We start from the raw sequence: 26,682 nt of genomic DNA on the forward strand, positions 1-26,682 counted from the left end.
GGTGGGCCCAACAGTCTCGCCTAGTCTTCTTGCGGTAGTACGACCTGGCCTCTAGCTTCATAGCGTGAGCAGGCGCAAGGAGGGGTCGGAGGATGTGGGTTTCACCCATGAAGTTGGTCGCAGAGCATGTTTGTCTGGCAGGGCCGGTCTGCAGCCTAGCTGGCGAGTTGAAGGAGGCCCTTCTCCATCATGTGCCGTCGCTGCTCATCAGCATCCCGCTCGAGCAACAAATGGCCGACTGGCAAGGATCTCGAACACGGAGAGCAGGCAGTGGTTGGGACAGTTTCGTGAAGGTGGTAAACTCCATCTCCAGATGGGTGTTCACTTCTGTCAGCGCACCACAAATGTCAGCCAGAGCTCGTGTCAAGCCGTGCTTGGGCTACTGCTTCTGCCGGTTCTGCTGAATCGTGCGTGTCAACGAGGGAAAGCCTCAGACCTTACGGCGCTTGCACTGCGCAGCCACGACACTAATGTCATCGAGCTTGCCTCCGGGATGTTAGCTTGGTGCGAGCTGATCTTTTCGGGAGAAGACGTACCTCCTTCAATGGAGAGACCCTCGTCCACAGCTTTTTCCATGTACGGGCTCTCGGCAAACGGGTCCTCTGCCACGTTTCTGGCGGCCTTGACCAGCTCCTCGGCGACAAACTGCATGGCGTCGGCGTAGCACTGGTCACCCGGCTCGATGCCCCTGAGCAAGCGCGCGTCGCCATTTTCCCACTTTGCCATGCTGTCGAGGACGCTCTGGACGACCTCGTGCTCCCAGAGGTTGTCGACGACGCCGTCGGACATGGCGAGCACGACGTCGTCCTCTTCAATCTCGACGCGGTCCAGCACGGCGTTTTCGCGCGGCGAGTCCGGGCTGTTGGTGCCCAGCTGGCGCGGGCAGTCGAACCAGTGCCACTGCTCCTTGGTCTTGAAGATGACCTCGCGCGTCCGCGGCCGCAGCACCAGCACCTGCGAGTCGCCCAGCTGCGTCACCCACAGCACCGGCCGCTTGACCTTGGTCGCGTCGCCGCCCACGTCGGATCCCAGCAGCGCGCCGCACGCCGTCGTCGTGCCGTACCACTCGTTGGGCGCGCTCGTCGCGTCCTTGGTCGCCTCAAACGCCCGGTGCAAGTACTCGACCGGGTCCGGCTCCTTGTTCTCGCCGCCGTACAGGTCGCGCTCTGCCTCCAGTGCCCAAAAGTGCAATATCAGCCGCGACCACAGCGCCGCATGGCCGCGCTCCTTGGCCGCCCACGCGCCGACCCCGTCGTTTGCGCCAATGAAGTTGTCCGAGACAAGCACCGCGTCGTCGCCGTTGGTGATGCCGCGGATCATCTCGCCATTGACCGTGTCGCGGCTGCGGTTATGCGTGCTGAGCGGATCGGAAAAGGAGCCCGAGGGGTACGACAAAAAGGGCGGAGGAAACGGCCGAGACGCCCTCTTGGCATACAGCGCGTAGCCGGCTTCAAAATAAAAGGGCGAGGCTGACCGGATCAAGCGCGACTCATCGGGGGCTGGTGTTGTGGTGCCCTGGGCGAGTTGCGGGCGGCTTCGCGATTGCGGGACGGGGCGGCGCGGCGTCCATGTGAAGAAGCGGAGAAGGGCGCGCAGGGCAATGCTCGTGGTTGGACTGGCCCATGGCCGGCGGTACTCGAACGGAGAGGCAATGAAGGGGCGGTCGGAGAGGGAAGAGACCCGCGGTGCGGCAAAGGGAGCAATCAGGCGTTGTGGTTGCAGTGGAGGTTGTGTGCGGTGATGCGGAATCCGGAGCTTAGAAGCGGTGGAAGCGTGCTGCTGTGAACGGGGGAGATAGTGGTGGGCGCGGTGGTGTGGGATCCTCCAGCTCCAGGTCGGCATCCCAGCGATGGTACTGAAGCTGAAGCTGCAGCAGGTGTTGAAGAGCGACACTTGGGTCAGACTCTTGCAGAGGCAGAGGGCAGGTCGCCGTCATATCAGCGTGGCATTTGGCAGAAACGCTCCGAGGACGGCGGCGGAGCGGCCAACAGCCCACACGTGACGGCTGAGATGGGCGCCGGAGAAAACAGGCGGCGTCAAACAAGTCTGAATCCATCATGAATTCTCTCTCTGGTGGGATTCCTCGTTCTCAATTTCTTCCCCCATCGCGTCAACATTTTTGGGCCCAGCATGCGTCACCGGTACCAACAAATGCAGTGCACGCCCGCCAGCTCGGCGCACCAACGGCCCGCCTGCCCTGCACCATCACCGAACATCAACTCCAATGTTTCCCTTGTGCCAACATGAGCCAACAAGATTCCGCTACGGAAACACCCCTCTCACCTCAGAATCCCCGCCCCATCCTCCGGCCCATGGCGGGCTTCTTGACCGTCCCGCTAGTCGCAACCCGCCGCACCGCGCTGCCCGTCGTCGGCTTCCGCACTGCTGACTTTGCGCCCTGCTGTTCCTTGGCCAACCGCGCAGCCTCCTGCTTTTCGCGATCTTCGGCCATCTGAGCCTCTAGTTCAGCCTTCTTGTTGAACTCGATTTCGGTGATGCGCTTGTCGCGCGCAGAGTAGCCCTTTTCCTTGATCGAGTAAAAGACGGCGCCCAGGTCCGCCAGCCAGTGCGGGTCCACGGCCGTCACGTATGACATGTACTCCTTGGACGTGAGAATCAGCTCGTGGTACACGACATAGTCCGGCAGTACTCCCAGCCCGTGTAACGCGCTCGTGGGGTGCAGCTGCACCGTCACGCTTGTCCGCAAGTTGATGTACTCGCCAATGCCCTTGACCTGCGCCGCCTGGTGGTAGTAGCCAGAGCAGATGCACTTGCGAATCACGTCCCAGTCCGTGCCAGAGCTCACCAACGACATGTGCTGCATCTTCATGATGTCCTCAAGCTGCTCGCGGATCTCCTTGGCCCTGCGGAGGCCCTTGGGGTGCAAAAAGTGCTTGATGCACCACGAGTCCGAATATCGGTTCGCCTTCCACTGCGAGTACACGTGGAGTAGCGTGAGATGGTCTGATTCTGGCACACAAAACTTTTCGCGCGCCGCATCTGCCTCTTCGAGACGCTCCTTGGGCCGGTAGAATACGTTGGGAACTGAAAGCATGGACACTATGGTGAGCATCTCCTCGCTGCAGCCGTACTCGTTCGAGGTGATGATCAGCTTTGCCAGCGGCGGGTCCATTGGAAATGCCGTCATGGCCTTGCCCAAGTCCGTCAGCTCGCCGATATTGTCGAGCGCCCCCAGCGCCCACAAGTCGAACAGAGATGTCGTTATCGTCTCTTGCGGCGGAGGGTCCATAAAGTCAAAGTCTAGCAGATCTTTGACTCCAAGAGATTTGAGAAGTAGCACAGTATTTGCGAGGTTGGTTCTTTGAATCTCCGGGATGGTCTGAATGTAGAGCTCTTCCTTGAATGCCCTTTCCGTGTATAGATGGAATGACTTGCCAGGCCCAGTCCTGCCGGCACGGCCAGCTCTTTGCGAGGCGTTTGCTTGGGAGATGGGCGTGATTTGCAGCGTGTCCATGCCCATGCGCGGATTATACACCTTGAGCTTTGAGTAACCAGCATCGACGACGTACATGATGCCGTCGACAGTCAGACTGGTCTCGGCAATGTTGGTTGCGACAATTACTTTTCGGACTCCGGGTGGCGCTTTTTCGAAAATCCGCGCTTGCAGATCCGCCGGCATCTGACTGTAGATCGGGAGGATGCTAAGCTTTGGAGGATTGACAAGCAACTGCAGCCGCTCCTCGACCAGCTCGCAGGTAACTTCGATATCCTCCTGACCTGTCATGAAGACCAAAATGTCGCCCGGACCCTGCGAGACGTGAATCGCCAGCACCTGCTTGACCGCGCTGTCCACATAGTCTTCGCACGGTGAGCGCGAATATTGAATGTCGACTGGGAATGTTCTTCCAGGAATAAAGAATTCGGGAGCGCCGCCAAAGAAGCGCGAGAAGCGTTCAGCATTCATCGTTGCGGATGTGACGATCAATTTGAGGTCCTTGCGACGCGCGAGGACCTTTTTGATCAATCCCATCAGGACGTCGGTATTCAACGCTCGCTCGTGCGCCTCGTCCATGATGACGACCGAGTACTTGTCCAAATCTGGCTGGACAAGCGACTCGCGGAGCAACACTCCGTCTGTCATGTATTTGATTTGCGTGTCGCTGCTGGTGCAGTCCTCGAAGCGGATTGCGTATCCAACGAGAGCGCCGAGATCAACCTCCATCTCTTCACTGACTCGCTTGGCGACACTCATGGCAGCAACACGGCGAGGCTGAGTGCATCCAATCATGCCAAACTTGCCGTACCCGTCCTCATAGAGGAACTGGGTCAGCTGCGTCGTTTTGCCCGAACCCGTTTGACCGACGACGATAACAACCTGGTTGTCTCTTATGACGCGCAGGAGCTCTTCTCGTACGGCAAAAGCAGGAAGATATTCCCGTTGTTCCCTCAAGCTCTTGCTCTTACTAAAGTCACTTTGGCCCTCACTCTTTTTCAAGTGCTCTGCAAACTGACTTCCGCCCTTCTTCTCCGGTTCTGCCCCGGGGGCGTTGGGAGCAGCGCTGTCTCCGTCTTCCTCCTTTACTCCGATAATGTTGCCCAAAGTCGTCCCTGCCATGTTCACCGAGTCCTTGGCCTGCTGCTGCCGTTCTTTCTGTTGCCTCTTTTCCTTGACAACTTTGCTGCCTTTTCGACTGAAGACGGCCATGTCACTCTGCGGATCCTTGACGGCCGAAACGGGGTCGAGTTGCTTGGTGAAGATCTTGCGGCCATCCAGAAATGGGGGTCTGAGGTCGTGGACCAACAAGTGTATTCTCGTGCCGTCATCGTCGTCCTCAAAGTCGCCCGCAAAGTCACGCCGCTGCGCAATGCCCGACGTCAGCATGCGATTCGTCTCCCAGGCGTCGACGTCCTTTTGCTTCTGCCGCTGCCGCGCATTCAGCCGCTGGCTATTCTTCTTCTCCGCCAACGCCTGGTTCCGCATCGCCTCGACCCAAGTGCTCTCGTCTCCAAATGGGTTGTGCGTCTCGTCGCCGAACGCGTGCCCGTTTTCCTCACCTCCGTACCAGTCCCGGTCCAACGCCATGTCCGCCTCTTGATCCACTCCGGGCTCCGGGCCTTCGAATGCTCTTTGGCGGGGGCTTGAAGCGCGGCCAGAGGCGCGGGGAGTCTGCTCGCGCGACGAGTTTCCGAATCTCGAATCCTGGTGAGCTCGAGGCGGAGGGCGAGAGCGCGAGACGTCGAGCTTGCGCCGTTTGGGCGCGATTTGGTAGTCGTCCATGGTGGGCAGACAAGTCCAGCGCGGGATCGGAAAGATTGTTTTTTCAGGCGCGTCCTGATGGCGGACAGACGTGGAGCGGGTCGTCCAAAGAGCAAGGTGTTGGTAAACCTCCGCGGCGAGAAGACGCGCACGGCCACAGCCGCCAAGCTGCGGCTCGCGGACGGTGTGGCTGGGCAAAACGCAAAAAGCGTCTGTGCGGCGAGTTCCCCAGTCCAAAATTTCTGGACGCACCGCAACCACGCATCCGCACGACGCCAATCGGTAAAGAGCCGCGTCGCATTCCTCGAGCATACATCGCCCCGGCCACCATGTCGATGATCACGGCGACGACGTGGGTCCCGCGGGGCTTTGCCGCGCCGTTCCCGCAGAAATACGTTTTTGACGAGGACGAGTTCGACCGCATACAGCAGCTTGCGCGCCTGCAGCTGGACGACGCAAAGGAGGATTTGGACGAGGCCAAAAAGGGAGAGAAGAGCAAGGATGATGGCGAGGCCGAGGCGACGGGCGCCGTGGTGAACAAGATCAAGGACGACATGTAATTCTCTTTGCGCTTGCGTGGTTGTTTGAAAACTAACATGCGCCACCTAGCGAAATCGACGACGACCTCAAGGAATACGACCTCGAGCACTACGACGATGATGAGCAAGCAGTGGACAAGGACGGCGAGCCGCTGGCCATCTTCGGCAACGTCAAGTCGCTTGTGTACCACGAGAACAACGACGAGGACCCCTACATAACCATGCCGGACAACCTGGACGATGACGTCGAGCGGGAAGACTTGCAGATTTTGGAGTCTGACAACCTCGTGTTGGCGGCGCGGATAGAGGACGAGATGGCTCACCTGGAAGTCTATGTCTACGAAGATGAAGCGGACAATCTCTACGTGCACCACGACATCATGTTGCCTGCGATTCCTCTTGCGTTGGAGTGGTTGAACACGCCCATCGGCAAGGGTCCCATCGATGAGAACTCGAGAGGAAACTTTGTCGCCGTGGGCACCATGGACCCAGACATTGAACTGTGGGATCTGGACATTGTCGACTGCATGTATCCCAATGCGATTCTGGGCCAAGGCGCCGAGGACGCTGCCAACCCGGACAAGAAGAAGAAGAAAAAGAAGAAGAGCAAAAAGGCCAATGATGACTACCACGTCGACGCCGTCCTCTCGCTCGCCCACAACCGCTCCCACCGCAACCTGCTTGCCTCGTCGTCAGCCGACAAGACGGTGAAGCTGTGGGATCTCAGCACCACCAAGTGCGCCAAATCATACAGCTACCACACCGACAAGGTGTGCTCGCTCGCATGGCATCCCACTGAAACTACTGTACTGCTGAGCGGTAGCTACGACAGGACAGTAGTGGCGGCCGACATGCGAGCGCCGGAAGCCAAGGCGCCAAGGTGGGGAGTCGAGAGTGACGTTGAGCAGGTCAAGTGGGATCCCCACGACCCCAACTTTTTCTACGTGAGTAACAGCTGCAGCCAAGTTTGATCGACCCGCTGATTGAGATGCAGATTTCTACTGAAAATGGAGTCATCCACTACCACGACGCACGGTTGGCGCCGTCCAACCCGTCGCAGTCGAAGCCGATTTGGACGCTGCAGGCTCACGACGAGTCCATATCGTCGTTTGACATCAACCCCGTCATCCCTGGCTACATTGCGACGGGGTCGACGGACAAGGAGGTGAAGCTGTGGAACGTTCAGGCAAACGGGCCATCAATGATTGTGTCGAGAAACCTCGGAGTGGGCAAGGTCTTCTCGACGACGTTTGCACCGGACAGGGAAGTCGGATTCCGCCTGGCCGTGGCCGGCAGCAAAGGGTCGGTTCAGGTGTGGGACACGTCGACCAATGCGGCCATCCGGCGGGCGTTTGCCGACAGAGTTGGGCCAGTCGCCAACGAGGGCGAAGTCAAAGAGCGGTTGGTGGGCGTCGACGAATCCGCCAGCGAATCCGACAGCGAGGAGGGCGAGGACGACGACGATGACGGCAGTGATGCTCCCGACGGCTGGGAGTCTATGGAGGAGTGAATGATGGGCTGAGAGCCAAAGAGCTTAATGGCACGGCTTTGAGAAATTGCTGTCAGGAACAAGAAAGTGGGGTCCAGCTGCCCCGCCAGTGAAGAAGAGGGATCATCGACGTAGCAAGCTTCTTCCAGAAAGCGACCCTTGACTTGTGGCCGCAAAGAGCCCGGTCGCAGGGAACTGGAAGGGGAGCTCGCCAGGGAGCAGCATCTGGCTGGGTCAGATTTGCTTCGGGGCAGCATGAGCGCGGTGATCGCGAAGACGATGTATAGGTGGAGAAGCAACGCTGTTGATAAGCAGGAAATACCAAAAGTGTTTCTTCCCCATGGCCAATCCTCCACTTGCGGAGGCCGCGAAACTTGTTCACAGTGGTTGTTGTAGGGCGTTTCGTCGGGCCTTGGCGGGCCTTGTCCGCGACATGGCAGGAGTGGGCAGTTGATGAATGGCGGTTTCACGTTCCTTACAGCTCCGCGATTTAAACTTCAGCCCTGTAACGACACACATGAATGGGAAACCCCAGAAGGGCATAGCGCCGTGTGATGGACCGACGTGAACCTGGACAAGCGATTGATTGAGCAATTTGAAGGAGAGATGTGTGATTGACAAGCTTGTTGGTGCGATGAGCGCATGGCTGCTGGATGGCGAAAAAAAAAGGCAATATACGAAGAAGCAAAGCGAGATGACGACGACGAGCCATGGCGTGCGATTGGTTGCTTTTGGTTGCTCACAAACATTGATGATGCTGACAGATTGCCTGGTGGTAGAAGTGGAATTTGCACAGGAGAGAGAGAGACCCTGGAGTCGCCAGCCGCTGCGAGCTGAAGGGTCGCGAGGGTCCACGGGCTGGCAGCGTGCAGCAACGGTGGGCGGCTGAGGGACGCGCTGGACCTGCATGCCGCGCTTGGCAACGTCAGTTGGCCGGGGTGGCAGGACAGCTTACCCAGGTCGACGAAAAAGTGCGCGATAATTGAGAATGCGCCGCCTTTGGAGGTTGTCGCGAAGCATTCTGGGGCTTGCTTAGTGACTCCACGACCGGCAAGTCGGCCGCCCCGACGGCGCGACAAAGACCGAGGACGACGGACGAGGAAGACGTGCATGGCAATGGGTCCGTTCAACGGCGGGCCGCATCTGGAGGGTTCCAGTCCCAGCAAGTGGTTTTTGCGCTGGAGCTGTTGGTAGGCGAGCGGAGCCGGGAGTCTGCAGCGAATGGATCGTGTCATGGGCATTTTGATGGCGGGCGGTTCCCCTGGCGCGTCGATAGGTGGTGTAGGCGCTGGGTGGGCTGGCTGGAGGCACGTAGCGTACCGACGCATGGTCGTGGAGATACGACGACGTGTCGAGGCGGCGTCGTGGCGATGGTGTTGAGGTGTGAATTTTCTTTCCTCACCACCACATGCTGAGGAGATGCATGATCGGCACATAGTTGAGGTGAGTCTTCACCAAGTGGGGAGCGTATTAAGTGTCGCTGGCTGAGACTGCGTGTTTGCTCGGCCGGCCAGGGTCGTTTGATGCACCTGTTTCAAGCGGCACCTCGTCCGCGCCCATTGGCCAGACGGGGCTAGCCTGCTGGTCCAGAGTGGTCAGGTCCCCCGTCGTCGAGCAGGCTGGTTCCATGTCCCATGAATTCAAAGGCCGCGCGACCCTCGAATGCCCACGCGCCCCCCCCCCCGTTGCCCATATCTCCTCCACTCTCCTCTCCTCATTCCTACCCTCCTTCCCATCTCATCGCCCGGCCGCGATCTCTGGCACATCGTTCCTTCTACCTGTCCAGCCAGTCTTTACTTATCGAAACAAAACCCACGCTACACCAGCTACTCACAGCCATCGTTCCTTGTGCTCACACGGCCTTCCACGCCTTGCTTTCTAGTCCTCACGCACACGGCATCCACTGCCACTTACCGCTGCCAGTCAGCTCCTTCAAAGTCCATCGACTTGCGCTACAATCAGACAAACAAAGGCCCTATCGTCGCCAACCTCTTTTTTTTTTCCTTCCGTCTTCCGGCTTCGCAGTCCAGCTTACCACCCTCTCGGACCTTCTGACGCGGTCTCCTGACGCCTCTCACTGTTGCACCGCCAATTGCCAGCTTTTTTCCCGGAGCCAGTCTACTACCCCGCCGTTTAAACGTCCGCTGACCGCGACCACTCCTGTCTTCCAAAAACAGCAGGAGGCTGGACACTTGCGAGAAACCGTTCTCTTTAGCCAGGGGCCCCTCGCGTTTGCGCCCTCGCTACTCCCAACGACCACGCCTTGTTTAGTTTGCCTGGCTGCTAGCGCCGGACCGTGAGTGAGGCTGCCGAGTCTTGCTGTGCTGTTTGATCTTTTGTTTTTCTCAAAACTTTCACTTCAAACACCGCCATGGCCGATTTTCTCTCCAGGTCGTTGACCACCAGGCGCGCGAAGAAGGCGGATAGAGTCAATTCGCCTCCAGCTCGCGCCTTCAGCGTCAGGAAGCCTGCCGGCTCCAATTCTTCGGAGCGTGTCAAGATTTCCGGTCCGGTCAATTTGATTTCGACGACCAACATGCTCTCTTACCACGCGCCGGATATCATTCCCAAGGGTGTTCGCCAGGCCACAATCGACACGTATTCGTCCAACGCCTCCACGCGCTCCACGGACGAGTCTGATCACAGCTCGACCTCGAGCCGGTCTCGTCAAGTTTCCACCGACGCTTCTTCTCTGGAGTCAGCACCGACGTCGCCCGAGTCCCACCAAGCCCGGGGTGGATTCTTCGATCCTCCGCCCCGTGCGGACAGGGCCAAAGCTCTTCACCGATCTGCGTCGACGACATCGCTCTCTCGGCCCGGCATCTCTCCCAGGTCGAGCGCTGAGAGCCAGACCAAGAAGTCGCTCGAGCCGAAGAGGTCGGTGGATAACATTCGCCAGCAACGCGACGTCGCCCACCGTACGCCCGAGACCATTCCTGAAATCACTCCAGAGGTTCCTCGCCGCGCCAGGTCGCACAGCAAGGAAGCTCATGAGATAATGGCTCGCAAGAGGTCTGTCCGCAGCGGACAGCCACCTGCTCTTTCTCCTCATAGCCGGAATGGTTCCAAGCATGAGCAGCGGTCTTCATTTGACATGTTCAAGCACGGTCACTCCAGCTCCGATGTCGACCCTGCTCACCCCTTTGGCCGTGAGCTTGAGCAGCTCAACGAGGTCGTCGAGGAATTGGGAACCACTATCCGGGACGTTGCCTTGGATGAGGACACCAGGCACATGAGAGACAAGGGCTTGGCCAGGTTCTGCGCCGCCGACTACCTGGCGGAGATTGCACCCCTCGCCGCGAAGACGTACAAAACCAAGGTTTCGACGGCGCCAACGCCGATGAACACGACGTGGATCTAGGTGCCTCTTTTTTCATTTTTCTTTTGCTTCTTGCGAAGGGCCGACCCAGGCGGTTTGGTGGCCCGACGCCTTTGGCTCCCGAATTGAGCACGAGCCGCTCTTTTCCGTGGCTCGTGTGCATCTGGAGTCAGTTAACCGATGCAGCTGCGACAGCCGCTGCTCGCCTTAAGGGAGGACTCTTTGTTCTTGTCTATAATTTAACAGTTGCCATTCGCGTCACTCCTTGACAGCCCTTATTTTTTACTTTGTCTCGGGCGTTTTTGCAGGATTTGGGGATGGAAGGCCTGTGCGACACGGTCAACGGAACACATACCCACCGATTACACTCCTTTACGACTCTTGTACGATTTTCTTCGATGGCTGGAATATGGATTGGACTTGAACTTTGTTATACCTTGGAGGATACTATGGGAAAGAATGACGTAAAGGGATGGATTGAAAGTATTGGACAGGGCGAGTAGATAGATTCGACTTCGAATGCCAGAGTGTTGCGGTTTCGCAGAGCAGATGCGCGGTGCTGGTGCGATTCGGCTGTGATGTAACGGTCCTGTACCTTTTCGAGACATGCGTGCATTTGCCGCTGCAGCAACTGCGAAGGTGCATCATCGATTGCTGCGTGGTGGTCTACGACATACGGGAGACGTGAGGAGTTGATGAGGATGGCTCGGGATTGCCCGATGAGCCGTGCTTGGGTTGGGAGCGAGGGGCGTGAGAGGGGCCATGTTTTTCAAGTCACCACTCACACACTTGCCCTGCGCCCGTCCGTGTTTATCTCCTTGAACCACGCGCCCCGTCAACCACCTCCCGTCGCGCACCGCCCTCCGTCAACTCACCTACACGACACGCCTCATCCGCGCCCACTGACCGTTCTTGCCGACCGACGGCTCATCCTCCAACTCCAGCGCCCTCGCCCTCGCTCACCCTCACCTCGTCTCCCCTCGACGCGTTGCTTGGCCGTCCCGCCAGCGCACAACACCCCACCACCCCTCCTCCCTTCTCCTGCTTTGCGCTCCTCGACTCGACTCGACCCCGCGCCCAACATGAACATGGACATTGACGTCACTCGGCGCAACAAGAAGCCCAGGCCGTTGTCCGAGACTGAGAAGGAGAGGCTCGAGGAATTCGTTGAGTCGATCCACTACTCCGCAAGGTGCGCGCAACCCAGCTCCCCAGGCCAGCTCCAGCTATCCAGCCCCCCGCTGGTGGCACCAAGGCAGCTGGCTCCTCAATGGCAAGTCTTTGACTGACGCGCTCTCTCTTGTTTCCAGGTATTCTGACAGCGAGTACGAATACCGCCACGTCCAGCTGCCCAAGCAGATGCTCAAGGTCATACCAAAGGAGTACTTTGATGGCTCGAGGGGCACCCTAAAGCTGCTGTGGGAAGAAGAGTGGAGAGCGCTGGGCATCACACAGGTACGTCGATCAACAATTGCTGGCGCGTCAAGACGCGCGCACACGCGTCGAAGTTGACAATCGAATCGCGGCTAACGCATCACGCAACAGAGCTTGGGCTGGGAGCACTACGAGGTACACGAGCCGGAGCCTCACATACTGCTGTTCAAGTACGTGTCCCATGTCTCAACACCACCATCTTCACGATTGATTGCCAAGGGACGCAGGATGGGCGGGGGAGCCAGACCTACAGTCGCGGCCGCAGCGCATGATTGATGCATTATGCGCATGTTTCGTCGGCCTTCCCCTTCCCCTTTTGCTTCCTCACACCCTCCCGTCCGCTCGCGACACTTGACACGCGCGTCTCAATACGTTCGACGATGGCTGACAAGGGACTTTGCACAGGCGCCCCATCAACTATCAACCGCCGCTGCAGCATTGAGCCATTTGAGCACTTCTTGCTTTCTCGACCGACCACCCAACCCGATTCGACTCGACCTATTCCGACCTGACCCTCTTCTCCTCGACAGACTTTGAAGGCCGTAGCATTGCATCGGTGAGGTGACGCAAGGCGGCGGCGGCGGCGGCGGCGGCGGCGGCGTTTGCAAACATCAATCAATACTCGGACCTCGCGCGGTAGGCTGGCTGGCCAACAGACAATCGACATACGACGGACGGAGCGCCTCTCGAGAATCAACACCGACCCACGGACTACCAACCGCACGCGCTGGAAGCTGCTGCCATTGCCCACCAAAGACCTGAGCTTCGCTGGCATCTGACACCCGTGTCTCATCGTCTGGCCATCCACCCAGGCAGAGCCGTCGCCGACCAGTAAACAAACCAAAAAACGCTCCCTCGGCTCACTACTCACCGCCTCCCCTCCTCTCTTCCTAGACTCTTCTCTGGTTCCTTGGGCTGTCAAACGGGGTGTCTGCGAGGCTGCTGCTCTCTCTCTCTCTCTCTTTTCTCTCTCTCTATCCGGTATGTGGTGTGTGGGACGGGGATTGGGGGGAAATTGGGAAATTAATACAACAAGAAGAAATTAAATGAATAAATAAAAAAAATATTATATGGTGTACTTGGGTTCTCTCGATGTCTCTGTGTCTCTGGTCTTTCGTGTTGGGCATGGGCGGGAGCGTTTTTTTCTTCTTCTGTCGATCGTTGCCGTCGCCATGGTCGTGGTGGTTGCTTCTTAGGTTGTCATCAGGAGGGCCTACCTAGGACGAGGAGAGGCTTGTCAGGGGTCCAGCTGAGGTACGTACCTTGGCGCGTAGGCATGTACCTATGCGGTTGGCTTTGGATGTCGACTTGTTTTGGTGTCTTGATCCCTTTTTGCTCCCCTGTCCCTTCTCCATCTGTCGTCGTTCTGCGTCTCTCTCTGTCCCGTGCTCTCGTCTTCTCCCTACCCATCTTGCTCTGCTCCCCTCTCTCGTCGCCCCACGCGTGTCGACGCGACCGCTGCCTCTCCCGGCCGGCCTTTTTTCGCTTCTGCTCTTCTCCTCCTCCCACGGTATAGCGGTACAGCGGTACTGCCCCGGGTAAGTAAGCAGGCAAGTGGGGAGGAGGATGGTGAGTGTCCGACGAGTGAGAGTCTTGGCCTGGTTGGGCCAAACTGTCCAACGGTGTTCAAAAAGTAGTCAGTCAATCAAACTCGCTACTCCCCCTCCCCTCCCCTCCCCTCCCCTCCCCTCTCTTGTGCTCCCGAGTAGCTGCTGAAGAATGAATAGATATGTAGGTTTTGTACGCACGCATACATGCATGTATGTATGCAGGCATATACTTCTTCTTCTTCCATAGCAGCCAAAAGACCTGGATGGAAAAAGGGGGCGACAAGTGCGAGACACCATCCACCCATCATCCGATAATCCGCGATGATTTAATCAAAAACTCGCAACGAGCACGAGCAGACCATAGCGAGCAAAGGAGTGGTGGTGGTGGTGGAGAGCCAACGTGGCTATCGAGTAAAGTGTGTTGAGAGGGCCTGGCTGGCTGGCCTGTTGGAGGGAGTTGGACGGAGTTGGAGGGAGTTGGCATAGGGAAGAGAAGAGGCTTGTGATTATGATTTTGCATGGGGGAGATGGCGAGGTGGGAAGGGAGTGGTGCCGTATGTGTGGGAAAGGAATACTGACTGGGTACTGCGGGCGGGTTTGCTCTCGTCATGTCTAGGTTGGTAGGTATGCAGGTGGGGATGGGAAGCGGGTGGTAGTGGTGGTGGAATGGTGGATGAGGTTGATGCGTGGTACGGCTGCGGAGGAATCAATCACGCCCGACTGCTGCCGCTGCTGCTGCTATTGCTTCTGCCTGCCACTGACACAGGGATATGTTTGGGGTACAGTCCAATCTCAAACATGATCTTGACAAAGACTGGGAACAATTCGCAAGATGGACAGGAGTAAGGAGTTGGATAGACAGTAAATAGCATAGCTCCAAATATGAATGAGATTGGAAGGGAAGCGCTCCTTTTCTTCCCGGAACTGCCTTATGCCATTCGTATGTGCGACTGTACAAAGGCCTAAAGAGAAAGAAAATGACAGAAGCCCTCTAAAACTTCTTTCGCCATAGTGCCAGCGACGTGGGGTAAGCCAAAGGGAAAAATAACCAAAGAACAAAAAGACAAAAAGAATCTGGCGGGAATCGAACTCGTGGTTGTAGCGATCACAGGCAGGTGTTGGAAAACACACCATGCACTCCCACCAATCGTCAGCTACCAAGGTTACCCAACTGCGCTAGCCCACCAGATCCTTGGTGAACTATCGAAGTCTTGGAAATATAAACATGAGGGTTTGGAATGTGGGTTTTATGGTTTCTATGTCTTTGATGGATGATGGCCGCGTGGAAGGACTGGAGTCTGGATGAATTAGTGATGATGCTGCTGCTGCCATATCACATTGTCTGTCCGACACCTCTCCTGTCTGGCCTGTCAACTAGGTGGATTTGACGTGTGAAGCGAGAGAGCGAGATGAGGGGGAAAGGGGTGTTGAGAAGAGGGCAGGAGGTCCAAGATTACACTGTCTTTGTGCGCCTGGTTCTACGGCGCCACTGCTGCCTTTTGAACCTTCACTTGTGGTTTTGAAGATTGGTCATTGGATGTACCTATCTGCTCGAGACTGCTTACTTGCCTTGTCCGTGCTTCTCGTTTTCCCTTTCCCCTTCCTTCTCCAGCTGAGCTGAGCCGGGTTGAACTTCAAAGCTGAGCCCTCCCATCCAGCTCTTGATCCCACTCCAGTCTTGGACGGCGCATTTGGCCCAATCAACGTCAATCTGGCCGGTGGTGGTGCAAGGACAGGAGAACATGGCCAAATGTACATTCTCCCTCTTCCCGCGTCTGTGGAAGCAGAGTTCCGAGTCGGGCGTCAGTTCAAATTATTTGGGAGGGAGTTATGAGACCACTGCCAGTGTTGGCGGCATCGTTGCGAACCGACTGACGTGCGAGAGTGCTAAATGTTGAAGACTTCTGCGTGGTGTCCAATCTGTTCAGTGTTCAGGGGCAGACCACCTGATCGACCATCACTGGTTTTGAGGAGGCAACTTCTCGCAGTGACGGAAGAACAGGCAGCGAGAAATAATTTGATGGGTAAGATGACAATCTGACTGCTAGCTACATTCATGGACGGACAAGCGAGAGAACGGATACGGTATGGGGTATATGGACGACAGAACCAACAAACTCCTCACAAGTCAACTTCCACCTCCTACTCACCAAATTCCCTGATTACACAAAAGACAATTACGAGTTGACTCACGACCACAAAGCCCATCCACGCTCCTCCTACACCATCATAGCCGCAAACGCGATACTCCCCGCCACCGCCAACGTCACGGCAGCCCCCATGCTCATCCGCGAGCTATACGCCTTGCTACTCGCGGCGCCCGTCTCTCTGCCCGTCGGCCCCGGAATCGCCACACTGGCGTTGCTCGCCGCCTGTCCCAAGTCTCCGGCTCCCGTCTGCGTCCCAGGACAGCCAAACCCGCTCCGCTCGTCCAACATGGCGCCGTCCCAGCCCTGCTGCCCGTCGGCCCGCAGCCGGTCCGCTACGCTCCTCACGGCGCGCAGGCTGCGCGAGCGGAACCAGTCGCCGGCGGTCGTGGCGTCGGTCGCGCAGAACGAGACGGTGTAGTTCCACAGCGACGAGCTGCCCGCGTTCTGGCAGTCGGGCGCTACGACCAGCGCATGCGAGCCCGCGTACATGCCGATGACGGGCTGGTCCGGGAACGGGCGGTAGGGGTCCGGTCGTGCGGTGTCGTCGGCGTTGGAGAGAAGCTGTGCGGCTGCGCCGGCGCCGCCTGCTGCTGCTATTGCGGCGCCTCCTACGCCACCTCCTCCTCCTGTTGATGCGGATGAGGGTGCGAAGCCTGGCCCGAGAGCAGACACGTTGAGCGACATGGGTGCCACGCTGTACACGACGACCAGAGGCGTCTGATTCGCGCCTGAGTCGCCGTGCCGCGGCGCTTGCCACTCGGTCAAGGTATCCGTGAAGTAGTTCCCCTCCTCGTCGCCTCCATCCCCTGTGTATCGTCTCGATGTGCCCGGCGCGTCGTCCGTCCCATTTAGCATAACGGCGTCTTGCGCGACGTTTATCTCGCCCGCCGTTGCGGCGATACTGCCGCCGAAGGAGGGGAGGAGAGGTAGGACTGCGGAGAGAGGATGTGGCAGCCGATAGAGCAGTGTTATGTTGCCCGGTGAGAGGTTGGGCGCGCAACCACCTGGGTTCGCGGGGAAATTTGGGATGATTGCTGGAGCGGGTTGGATTGGAGGGTAGGGCGTTCCGATGGAGGAGCACAAGGTGGAGTTGACGGAGGCGAGGAGGGGCGATTGCCCAGAGTTGTCTGGTGCCATGGTTGAAGTTGTGGGTTTCCTCTTCTCTTTTCCCTCTGATCCCTTCTCCTGTACTGTCTCGACTAGGACTTCCGCTGAAGACTGCACTTGGTAGGTTCCTTGGTTTGGGACTGTTTTATTTGGCGGTTTGTTTGGATGTTGACTTGGAACCGGTGACTGCAGGGATGTCGTCAAAGAAAACCCGTACTCCTTTGTTTGTTGTCGGAGTTGGTGGACCAGTCCTCCTCTTCTATTGCTTCAGTATAGAGACCTTATCTCTACTGCTTGTGGATACGGAGAAGGTTATGACGATTTGATCGTGTGCGTCTTCACCTAGTCCGCTTTTCGACTTCTTAGGTGGACCCCGTCGCGGTCCGAAAATAGAATAGACAAACTCTCAAGATGCGCAATGACGGCGATGATACAGCACACTCGGTGAGCGAGATTACGCGCGGCGGTGGAGAAGGAATCAAGACAAAGACGTCGTTGAAGTGGAGAAAGACATTGGGACGGAATGCACCTCAGCGCATGAAGAGAAGAAAACCAGGTCAAGTGAACAACTCCGCCCTACCTACCAGCGGCCAGGCACCGAGCGGCTGGCCGTGACCGAGCTTCTGCTTCCTCGGCGCCCGCAGCAGTCAAAAAAGCTCACATGAATTGATTAATGGCTGCCCAGTGCGGTGCTGCGCTTCCGGCCCGCGTCTCTCCGCACGTCGTTCTGTGAGGCGCGCTGGGGTCCACGCGGGGATGGCCCTGCCGCCGTCGATCGCCGCAGTTGACGTGAGAAGTCTTTTGCGACGTCTTTTCGGCTGCTCCAACTTCTTCCCGTCTCTTCACCGCTTCGACATAGCCGTTGTCGAATCGTCAGGTCACGGCGATGCAGCCATCATGTCTCGCAAGTCTCTGGACGACCTTTGATGGCGCCGTGGGTGCATCAACAAGAAGCTGGATACGAACATTAAGCGCGAAAGACAGCGACCTACCGGGTAGACTCACGCAAAAGCCTCACGGCCTGAAGGCATTCTCGGGCGGCCAGTCGGCGGCTCAACTGAAAGTCAAAAATCGGGGCAATTTGGACGATGGCAGATGTGAGAGCGCTGCAGACGACAGCAGTGGCAAAGGAGTGAGGGAAGTGACAGACGGCAGACGGCCCGCTCGCCTACCGACTTGCTTAGCGGCGTGCCTGAACACAAGCCGAGCGAACCCTCTACATCCATGAAGGAAGAATGGCAAACAACAATCAACAACAAACCCCTTCCTACTGTAGACTCCACTTCCGCCTGCTCAGCATCTTGTCGGTCGACGAATGACCTCGTCCCGTGGCGGTGCGGGGCGGCCGTGTCCGAGGCCGCATGCTTGTTCGGGCTGCCTATTGACACTGCTGCTTGCTGCATTCCTGTGTTTCCAAACATCTTCACCAGCTCTGCATGATCCTCTGAAACGGGATCAACAGCTTCGTCACTTGTGACGAATCTACACAGGCCAGTCGCGTCCTCGCTTTCTGCGCCCATCCGCACCGTTATGGTGTATAGCGGAAGCTGCCGGCTTCCCACCGCACCTCGTGCCGTCTGCTCTGCATCCATTCATCGCAACGTCATCGACGCCAATGCCGAATTGCATTTGCAACTATGTGAGTAGATTCCTTGGCGCCATGCCGTTGGCCGCTTGCCGCCTGCCGTTTGTTCCTCGCTGCCACGAGGTACGGTTATGCTTTATTGGCTCAGGCACCCTCGCACCGCCGTTTACGCCTTCCGCGCGTTTCCCGCTTGGCGCGCGTCTCGGGTCGCGTTGCGTAGGTGGGATTGGAATGGGACAGCAAAGTAGGTACCTGGGTTGAGTATCGTAGAAGTCGTTTGCTGTTGTAGACGAACGGAGGAAACAAGTTTTGTTTGTCTCTTTTTCGACCGAGTGTGTCCCGATCTCATTCATCTTCTTTCTAATCCCCTTCAAATTTGTCACGAGAAAAAGAGCAGTGGTGGCATTTGAGAGTCTCAGCCCTGAGAGCCCATAAAATCACAAGAGGGCAGACGAACAATGCTCAAATGCTGTTTTTGTGTGTAGGTTGAGACGTTCAAGAAAAAGACGCCAGGCAAGATGAGACTCAAGAGCGAAGCACAAAAAACGGATTTCCATCAGCCTTAGGCACGGTGGGTCATGAAAGAAATTGCTAATCCAAGAATCTGGGCTGTCACCAAGTCAGAAAATGTAGGGACGTGGAGTGCTCAAGCGCCGAATGCTTTAAACATAGAGAGAATTTTCTCTTGACAGGTAGTCACAAGGAGCATTCGAGCACTTACGTCCGCTTATGTGACAACTTGAAGCTGAGCTCAAGTTGAATTTCTTTCATCACCTACTGTGATGGCTCTAGGCCAGGGCGAGTGGCACCTTCCATCAACACGTTGTTTCCTCCAGTCATTTCCATTCCTCATCATTCTACTCGATTCAGGACTTGAGAAGAGCAATGGGATGTCGAAAATTTCGGCTCGTCACTTTGACGTCCAATTTGTGTTCAGCATGGCAACGAGCACCAGCAGCTTCAGCCTGGCGACATCGCAACGCCCTAGCAATCCACATGCTGGAAGGCCGTCCCCACTGGTTGGCAGCAGGGACTTAAACATGACTCTCGCAGTGCCTAACGCTCGCGGCGTGTGGGCCAGCTGGCCGCGCTTTCCAGCAGTCACCTACGTGCCTGCCCTCCTGCTACAACGACCAACAAGTGGAGCAGGCGCAGCAAAAAAGGAGAAAAAGAACCACAAAACAAAATAGAAACTGCGCAGATCGAACCCGGGAGCAACTCTTACCAGAAGACACTTGTAAACTGGGGGATGCTCCTTATCGAAGTTGATCTGCACACTCAACCACCACGCCAGGTAACCCCACTTGCGTGGTAGGAGTTACAGTTACTATGCGAGGTTGGCTGAGTTTACGCTTTATATAATGCATCTCAATTCAGTCCGATTGGCAGCTCTGTCATGGCTGGTTTTCACTCACGGCTCGCACAAAGGTAGCCGTTCGATAGTCGGTGTTGCAGAGGTGCCTGGCGAGGACGTGCCTACACGCAAATAGGTGCCTTGCTTTTGCACCGGCTCCAGCCTCTACACTCCATCAGTCTGGGTACTTCTTCGCTAACGACACATCCTGCGCGTTGCTTCCTCCAAAATGACCTCCGCAGCCACCCCCGCAACCTAGTGCAGGGCAAATACGCGGCGCAACGACTGGATCACAGCTTACGATATGCCGCACACATCCGCCTAGCGAGGACGCGTTCTCCGTGGCGCTACGAAGGTGACAGGGCCATGGAAAGGAGATCAAGAGAAAGAGACGGTCCGCCGGCCCGTCAGCCGGAGCGTCCGACGCGGCATTGGCTCACAACCAGCCAACTAGATATGTCGGCAAGCCGCCGAGCACGCTTTGCTCTCGGCGTGTCCGTGTCGTCGACTGGCGGGTCTACATACCTGCCTTTTCCCACCAGTCGATCGCCAGGGGAACGAGTGGCGCTCGCTTGCTCACTTGTGGCGTCTTGGGTTGGCCGCAGGCTCGGCCCAGATACCCAAGGCGCTGCCAACCGTGAGGGATACGATGTGGATGGGCTGTGGCGGTGCATGTGACGGCGAACCAAGAGTGCCAAACTCACCGATGAGGAGGTATGTGTTTCTTGATGTCGAGAGGACGACCTTGTGGGGCTGTTACGTCCAAGGAACATCATAGACATGGTCATTGGGCGGCCAAGTCTGTTCGCGCTCCTGAACTCTGGCCCTACTGCGATTCTGGAAGGGCAGACGATATGGTGTTGGTGTTTGCATCACTCAGAGAAAAAGAAATACAGCGACATGTGGCTGCATGCGTGGGTAGTATCCGCTGGCTCCACTCTTGCCCCATGGCTACGTGGGAGCAGAAGGTGGAGACGTGGGGAGAAAAGCGTGGGCAGTCCCGCGGCTGGATATGGACCAAGGCAGAAGAAGGCTTCCAGAAAGACATCAAGTCAGACAGACATGTCGACAGCACCAGGTGGTTGGGCTGATGGGCTGCAGTAGCGAAGACACCGTAATGTAGTGTCGAAACCTACCACTGTGGTCATGATGGCCCTGGCTGGGTCAGCCAGCACCTCACAACCCACCTCCCTAACTTCCTGACCTCCATCCTCGGCCGACCGATCGCAACCACACTCATAGTTACTTGGATCTCCAGCTTCAGGCAGGTTGCCCTGTCCGCTTTTCACCCCGGATACGCTGCGCACCCGACTCCGCGCCGTGTGCTTCTCCTCGTCGCCATATGACCGACCCAGTGGACGCGGTGAGCCATGGCTTCCATGCTCCTTCGTGGTGGTCGTGACGATATGGTGGGTAGATTGATACGGCGTGCCTGGTGTGTATGGCTTGAAGAGATGCGACTCACTGACTAACGAGGTGATTGACTGATGTGCCAATGGACCGACACCCAGGACATGGCCCTTGGCAATGAAAACGCTGGTACACAACAAGTTCTTGGATTGCTACCATCACCCTCTCTTGCTGGATGCTTGAAGTCGGCTCGCATCAAAACTTTCGTACATTTCAACGAGGACTGCGTCGCCATTCTCTCCGTTTGCGCTGGCGACTCATCCCAGAGCAAAAATGTCGACGCGCAACAGCATATGACCGGCAAAACCAGGTTGGACTTTCCCCCTCCAGGCGCGCGTGGGCGCAAGGTACCAACCCCATCATACGAGGAGAAGAAGCAAGCGGGTTGTCAACCCAGGGCTACCTTCACACCGACCAAGGCATGCCGCATAGACACACGGCACAAAATTCAACCGTCTCGCTCCCACATCCACCTAATAGAACAAATACGAGAGCGAGCGAGCAAGCGAGCGGCTGATGTGCCGACAGCGAGAGGCTGACCGACCGGCGGTCCTGCAGCACAAGACCACCCAGGCAATGGGTCGTCGACCTGCCCACGTGGTGCGTCCAGGTCGGGGCAGCAGATCTTGGTTCGTTCCATGCGCTGGAGTTGGACGGCTTTTGGAACCTGGCTAAGGGCCGTTGGTGGCCTGTTGGACCGAGGCCGGCGCGCTGCACGTAGATGCTGGCTTGGCCGCATTGGGAAGAATTGGTGCTAGGTTGGACCGTGACAAAGTCACGTTCGGGGGACGGGTGATGGATGGGATGGAGGACATGTCGTGATGCGGTGAGGTGACCGCGGTCAGGATACGGTAGTTTGATAGTCGAGATGTTGTTGACATGTTGAAATTTTGATGTGGAAAGATGCTCCTGCAATGGATATGCTATTTGATACATGTGTGGAAGTAGGAAGATGGAAAGAAGTGTCGCTCGCAAGTAACAAAGATGATGCACCGCCCTATAGCGCTAGGTAGGGGGAAGTCGATCTAGGTAGCCTAGCCCCAAACGTCAACATACACAACAACAATACTCCATGTCGTCAAGCAACATGCTTAGCTGCCGCCCTTCCGCTCTATTCTATCACCACCTTCCTCGCGCCTCAAAATCTCTTGACCTCAACCAAGTAACGTGCCATTCCCACACGCCACTCCCATGGCCTCCAGCATGGATCCGACCGCGCTGCACACATCGTCGCCTAGTTGATCTCCCAGCGTGCGAGTCGCCAGACCGACCTGGTTCAAGTCCGAGTTGACGAGATTTGTAATCACCTTGCCAACATCCAAGTCGTAGCGAATGGGCGTGGCTTTCAAGGCAGACGTGAAATACGACAGGGTCTCGTTCTGCGCGCCCCTGACATCCTGTCCGAGCACATCAACAGGGAGAATCATGTTGGTGTAGTTGAGCGTCGCCAGCGACAGAATCTTGCCGAGGTCGACCCAGCCGCGCAGGGCAAACGTGTTGGGGGTGCCGCCGGTGGTCGCGGCCAGAGAAGTGTTGGTTGCAACCTTGGGTGTAGCGGCGTTACTCTTCTCTGGCTCTAGAGCGACGTGGGGAATGAGGGAGGTGCCAATCTTTTCGCCGTTGACGTAGAGGTCCATGGTCACGTTACCGAGCGTGAGGGCGAGAAGAGTTGGATTCTGCATGGTGACGATGCCGAGGAGATTTGCTCCATCGGTTTCGTTTGTCGGGAGGGTAATGTTGTTTATGGCAAAACCACTCAACTTGTTGAGGCCTAGAATGTTGTAAGCCAAGGTCTGTTTCCACTGTGGAGGCAACTCACCTTTTTGCGTCACGACTTGCTTAAAGTTGAGCGTGTACGTTGGCAAGCCGCCGAGCTTGAGTCCAGGTCGTCCTTTGATGGCCATTTGAAACTCTTCGGAACCCAACACTTGCTTGCTGTACGCAACGAATGCGTCCATGTTCGCAATGGACACATCTTGTTCAAGGTACATGACATTGTCGCCGGGGTTGACTTTCATTTGAGGAATGGTGACGTATGCAAACGGCTTTGCGTTGGAGTCTGAGCCATTGCCAATGTAGAGCGAAGCGTTGAAGGACTTGAGGATGGGTTTGAATGGAGAAGATGAATGGACGGTCGAGTTGAGTGCGATATGGAAGGAATCTGGCCGTGGGTCCGTCAACTCTTCCGAAGTAATGTTCAATTTCGCTTTGTCGAGTGCTTGTTGTGCTATTTTCGGGACAGCAACATAGATGCTACATCGGTCAATTAGCATCTATTCGTACAAACATCCGTGAAAGGCTACTCACATGGGTAAAAGTATTATGAGAAAAATCAGTATCCCGACGAGGAGATGAAGCCACCACCATCTGGCACAATGACGTTTGGCTTTGGTCCTGAATGTCGGTTCCGTCTCATCTACCGACGGAGTCGGACTTGTAAGTTCTTCGGGCTCCAAAGGAACCGGCTCATGTTGGAATCCTTCGGGAAGTTTGTGTTCCTCCAACGGTGGCGGTGGAAGGTCAGCGTACGAGTGCTTGTGGTCAGCCGTAGGGTACTTTTGGTCGGCCGTAGGATACTTTTGGTCGACCATGGAGTATTTTTGATCCGTCATGGGGTATTTTACGTCCGCCATGGCCGTACGATAGTCCTCGAGCGCTACGCGCTCAGCGAGGGTTGACTGGATATTATAATAATGGTTTGAACAACCGAGGCGCTGTGCCACCTTTGGTCGTGGCAAGCTTTCGGCAATGGATGCCGGAGGATTCTGTCAAGTCGAAGAGAAGGGTCTTGTGAAAGGTGGGCTCATGGAACCTTGGTGAAAGAGAATTATTCCAATAAATGTGACGGGGGACGTGCTTTCAGACACGAATTGAGAGAAGCCAGCTTAAATAGGAAATGAATCAATGCCCCAAGGCTTCATGTTCGTGCAGCAGACAAGGATCGTGAGTGCGTTCTGGGGGGCAATTACGGGACGTCGACCGATGAATCCCGTAAAGTAGAATAGCCGGATGGCAAAAGGGTGAGGTCAAAGGCCTGGAAGCGGCGTCTTGGGGTCGAGTTGGCAATAAATGGTGAGACGGAGGCACGTGAAGCAAGCCGCAGTGCAGATGAATTGCGTCCAACGGCAGCAAAAGGGAGAGGCGAGGCGATGATGCAAGAGAAATCCTCTTCAACTCTGTGGTGCAAATAGCTTATTTTCAGACAGGGACGGTATAGCTGGGTAGACTGAATGGTGATTAGTGCCTGTGAGAAACATGGGGCCAGCGGTGGCTGGCGGCTAGGACCTTAGCTCGGCGTTGATATGCCACAGGTCAGCTCGCTGCAACCTTGATCGACCACACGATGCCATGCCGGATGTTGACAAGCTTGAGACAGATGTTTTCTGTCCCCCCGCATCACAACTGGCGATCGCGGGATGATGAGCCTCGAGCTCGGACGCGAGGCTCAAGCCGGAAGGTGGTTGCTGCAAGCCATGCAAGAAGGAACCAAGTCACGCCTCAACGTTTGCTCTTCCCGTCTTGTGCACCACCTCCGAAGCCATGGCTGTACGCTCGCATATACGCGGTGCTGAATAGGTTTCGAGACTCAAGAAAGAAAATACGGAAATCAATACTTGGCTGAAGACACCTTGTCCCAGGCTTGCCTGAAACAACCAGCCAAAGCCGGAGCAGATTGGCCTCGTGCTTGACCCGAGGCATTGATGAACGCCCCAGGGCGATGAGGACCGGTTTGCATCATGTTGGAGGCAAGACTGGTTGCACGGCGTCTGCAATAATGCAGAAGGGTCGCCCGAGGTCGTTGAAAAGGCTCCATCGAGGATCGATGGCGACGTGTTATGCAGATTCTCGGCTGGGGCTGCGTCGTTTCGAAGATTGCATCTGCAGATATGGAATGAGGAGGGAAGCAGACGCAATGCGAGACGGACTGAGAGGCATGACGAGGATGAAGAAAAGTTGGAGTCGTGACTTTGCGCGGCCTGAACAGATGGGTACTTCGGGTGAACCCCGGCGCGTCGTTGGATCCAACTCTCTTGCTTCTCTGACGCCGCTGGCGCATCCCTTCGAAACATCACGCCCTTCTCACTACTAATTCATCACGCGCTGCCCAGCCTCTTGTCGCCACGAAACAATGTCGCGCTCACCCAAGGATGCCTCTCAAGAAGAAGAGGATGATTACATGAACATGGTCATCCAGGAGCCTGATCGCAAAGAGTCGCAGCTCAAGCGCATTCAGCGCGAGAAGCGTGACGTAAGTTCTGTCGCGTCTCGTGCAGCCTTGCTTGCTGAGCCTAACAATGAAGCGTATCGAACGTAGTCAACGCACCAAGAAGACCAAAGAACAACGTGAAGAAGAAACCGAAGAAGCCATGAGAAAGCCGATTGATAGCTCCAACAAAGGATTCCAGATGCTGGCCAAAATGGGCTTCGACCCTTCCACCAAGCCCAGTGCGCAGCCGATAGTCGTGGAGAGACGGGGCCGTGAGGGCATTGGCATCGAAACAGACAAGAAGCGCAAGGCGCGGGAAGCCTTTGACGAGCACGCCAAGAAGGCCAAGGTCGAGAAGGAGACGGTCGAGGACTACACAGCCCGGATCATGCAAGAGCGGAAAGACAAGCGGGCGGATGGCCAGTTTGTAGGAGCGCAGCGGGTGGCTGAGAAACTTGACATGGACGCAGAGGACCAAGCTGCCGCCGCCGACGCAGAGGAGCAAGGCGACGACACCACCAAGAAGCCAGCATTCACGATCGAAGGCACTAGCAAGCCTCTGAAGAGCATCCCAGTTTTCTGGCGCGGCCTTGTGCGTGGTCGTCTGGAGCATGACAGCGAGGCGCGCATGCGAAAGCATCTCTTGTCGACCGACTCCTCTCGTCTTCCAACTTTTGACGATTCAGACCTGGACCCGGACGACAAGCAGGCACTCGAGCGCAAAGACAAGACTGAGCTTGTGGTGCACGAGGATCTGGCCGAGGAAGACACTGAGCTCGAAGAGTTCATGGCCCTACCGCCTTCTGAGAGGCTGGAGAAGGTGGTAATGTACCTGCGTGAACAACACAAGTACTGCTTCTGGTGCAAGTACCAATACCCGGATAAGGATATGGAAGGCTGTCCTGGTGTGACCGAGGAGGATCATGACTGAGTCGAACAGCCACTCAAAGTCACGCGCCTGGGAAGAGTCAAGCCATTTTCTTGACAATGCCTTCCAACTTTTGGAAGCATTATTGCCGAGGGAAAGCCCGGAGAAGCCATATTACATTTGAACAGTCGGTGCACCTCTCAAGTAACCTTCCCCTCTGCTTCGGCTTGAATGCCGCCAGAGAAGCCACTATTCAAGTGAATTGGCAAGCAGTAGTAGAAAAATCATGAGACAATTCAGCATGACCGAGTGACCTGACTGTTGCCAAACTTCTCGACTGGTAATACATGTAAACTAAACTATTACCCAGAAATAAAATCTGAGAGTGAAGCATCTACATCTTGCCCGCCCGACATGATAGGTCCACGCCTGGCACGTGCGTTCGCGCAGTC

The 26,682-nt window shown here is 56.5% G+C and overlaps 12 protein-coding genes across 12 annotated transcripts; 5 read left to right on the plus strand and 7 right to left on the minus strand.

Moving 5' to 3' along the window:
- Window positions 1-430: 430 nt before the first annotated feature.
- On the minus strand, window positions 431-1,842 carry BKA78DRAFT_258572 (phosphatase 2C-like domain-containing protein; the record flags this gene model as incomplete). Its single annotated transcript, XM_066885295.1, has 2 exons — window positions 431-486; window positions 537-1,842. The coding sequence occupies 2 exons, from the start codon at window positions 1,840-1,842 to the stop codon at window positions 431-433; spliced, it is 1,362 nt and encodes a 453-aa protein (XP_066739232.1).
- A 3,705-nt stretch (window positions 1,843-5,547) lies between these two features.
- Window positions 5,548-7,267, plus strand: BKA78DRAFT_333957 (periodic tryptophan protein; the record flags this gene model as incomplete). Its single annotated transcript, XM_066890149.1, has 3 exons — window positions 5,548-5,774; window positions 5,828-6,701; window positions 6,752-7,267. 3 exons carry the CDS (start codon window positions 5,548-5,550, stop codon window positions 7,265-7,267), a joined length of 1,617 nt encoding a protein of 538 aa, XP_066739233.1.
- Window positions 7,268-7,505: 238 nt separating this feature from the next.
- BKA78DRAFT_53280 (uncharacterized protein) lies at window positions 7,506-8,776 on the minus strand. Its single transcript, XM_066893326.1, has one exon. It carries the CDS (start codon window positions 8,680-8,682, stop codon window positions 7,744-7,746), a length of 939 nt encoding a protein of 312 aa, XP_066739234.1. The 5' UTR covers window positions 8,683-8,776; the 3' UTR covers window positions 7,506-7,743.
- An 841-nt stretch (window positions 8,777-9,617) lies between these two features.
- Window positions 9,618-10,607, plus strand: BKA78DRAFT_300021 (uncharacterized protein; the record flags this gene model as incomplete). Its single annotated transcript, XM_066887138.1, has 1 exon — window positions 9,618-10,607. One exon carries the CDS (start codon window positions 9,618-9,620, stop codon window positions 10,605-10,607), a length of 990 nt encoding a protein of 329 aa, XP_066739235.1.
- Window positions 10,608-11,251: 644 nt separating this feature from the next.
- On the plus strand, window positions 11,252-12,572 carry BKA78DRAFT_326914 (regulatory subunit of cyclin-dependent kinase). The gene is made up of 4 exons (XM_066889465.1): window positions 11,252-11,757; window positions 11,876-12,020; window positions 12,111-12,169; window positions 12,405-12,572. The coding sequence occupies exons 1-4, from the start codon at window positions 11,261-11,263 to the stop codon at window positions 12,439-12,441; spliced, it is 738 nt and encodes a 245-aa protein (XP_066739236.1). The 5' UTR covers window positions 11,252-11,260; the 3' UTR covers window positions 12,442-12,572.
- A 4-nt stretch (window positions 12,573-12,576) lies between these two features.
- On the plus strand, window positions 12,577-13,685 carry BKA78DRAFT_326916 (uncharacterized protein). Its single transcript, XM_066889466.1, has 2 exons — window positions 12,577-13,115; window positions 13,274-13,685. Exons 1-2 carry the CDS (start codon window positions 13,070-13,072, stop codon window positions 13,513-13,515), a joined length of 288 nt encoding a protein of 95 aa, XP_066739237.1. The 5' UTR covers window positions 12,577-13,069; the 3' UTR covers window positions 13,516-13,685.
- A 2,002-nt stretch (window positions 13,686-15,687) lies between these two features.
- BKA78DRAFT_53335 (uncharacterized protein) lies at window positions 15,688-17,026 on the minus strand. Its single transcript, XM_066893327.1, has one exon. It carries the CDS (start codon window positions 16,834-16,836, stop codon window positions 15,769-15,771), a length of 1,068 nt encoding a protein of 355 aa, XP_066739238.1. The 5' UTR covers window positions 16,837-17,026; the 3' UTR covers window positions 15,688-15,768.
- Window positions 17,027-17,620: 594 nt separating this feature from the next.
- Window positions 17,621-18,477, minus strand: BKA78DRAFT_53341 (uncharacterized protein). The gene is made up of 2 exons (XM_066893328.1): window positions 17,812-18,477; window positions 17,621-17,760 (listed from the first exon to the last, which is right to left on the minus strand). Exon 1 carries the CDS (start codon window positions 18,396-18,398, stop codon window positions 17,871-17,873), a length of 528 nt encoding a protein of 175 aa, XP_066739239.1. The 5' UTR covers window positions 18,399-18,477; the 3' UTR covers window positions 17,621-17,760; window positions 17,812-17,870.
- A 2,188-nt stretch (window positions 18,478-20,665) lies between these two features.
- Window positions 20,666-21,437, minus strand: BKA78DRAFT_53402 (uncharacterized protein). The gene is made up of 2 exons (XM_066893331.1): window positions 21,235-21,437; window positions 20,666-21,182 (listed from the first exon to the last, which is right to left on the minus strand). Exons 1-2 carry the CDS (start codon window positions 21,312-21,314, stop codon window positions 20,798-20,800), a joined length of 465 nt encoding a protein of 154 aa, XP_066739240.1. The 5' UTR covers window positions 21,315-21,437; the 3' UTR covers window positions 20,666-20,797.
- Window positions 21,438-22,200, minus strand: BKA78DRAFT_53401 (uncharacterized protein). The gene has a single exon (XM_066893330.1). It carries the CDS (start codon window positions 22,089-22,091, stop codon window positions 21,561-21,563), a length of 531 nt encoding a protein of 176 aa, XP_066739241.1. The 5' UTR covers window positions 22,092-22,200; the 3' UTR covers window positions 21,438-21,560.
- BKA78DRAFT_53377 (uncharacterized protein) lies at window positions 22,201-24,217 on the minus strand. The gene is made up of 2 exons (XM_066893329.1): window positions 23,463-24,217; window positions 22,201-23,408 (listed from the first exon to the last, which is right to left on the minus strand). The coding sequence occupies exons 1-2, from the start codon at window positions 23,786-23,788 to the stop codon at window positions 22,310-22,312; spliced, it is 1,425 nt and encodes a 474-aa protein (XP_066739242.1). The 5' UTR covers window positions 23,789-24,217; the 3' UTR covers window positions 22,201-22,309.
- A 997-nt stretch (window positions 24,218-25,214) lies between these two features.
- On the plus strand, window positions 25,215-26,644 carry BKA78DRAFT_326923 (uncharacterized protein). The gene is made up of 2 exons (XM_066889467.1): window positions 25,215-25,404; window positions 25,457-26,644. Exons 1-2 carry the CDS (start codon window positions 25,285-25,287, stop codon window positions 26,291-26,293), a joined length of 957 nt encoding a protein of 318 aa, XP_066739243.1. The 5' UTR covers window positions 25,215-25,284; the 3' UTR covers window positions 26,294-26,644.
- Window positions 26,645-26,682: the final 38 nt, after the last annotated feature.

The sequence above is a fragment of the Phyllosticta capitalensis genome (genome assembly GCF_038381095.1).
Source record: "Phyllosticta capitalensis strain CBS 128856 chromosome Unknown BKA78scaffold_12, whole genome shotgun sequence".
Taxonomy (NCBI): Eukaryota; Fungi; Ascomycota; class Dothideomycetes; order Botryosphaeriales; family Phyllostictaceae; genus Phyllosticta; species Phyllosticta capitalensis.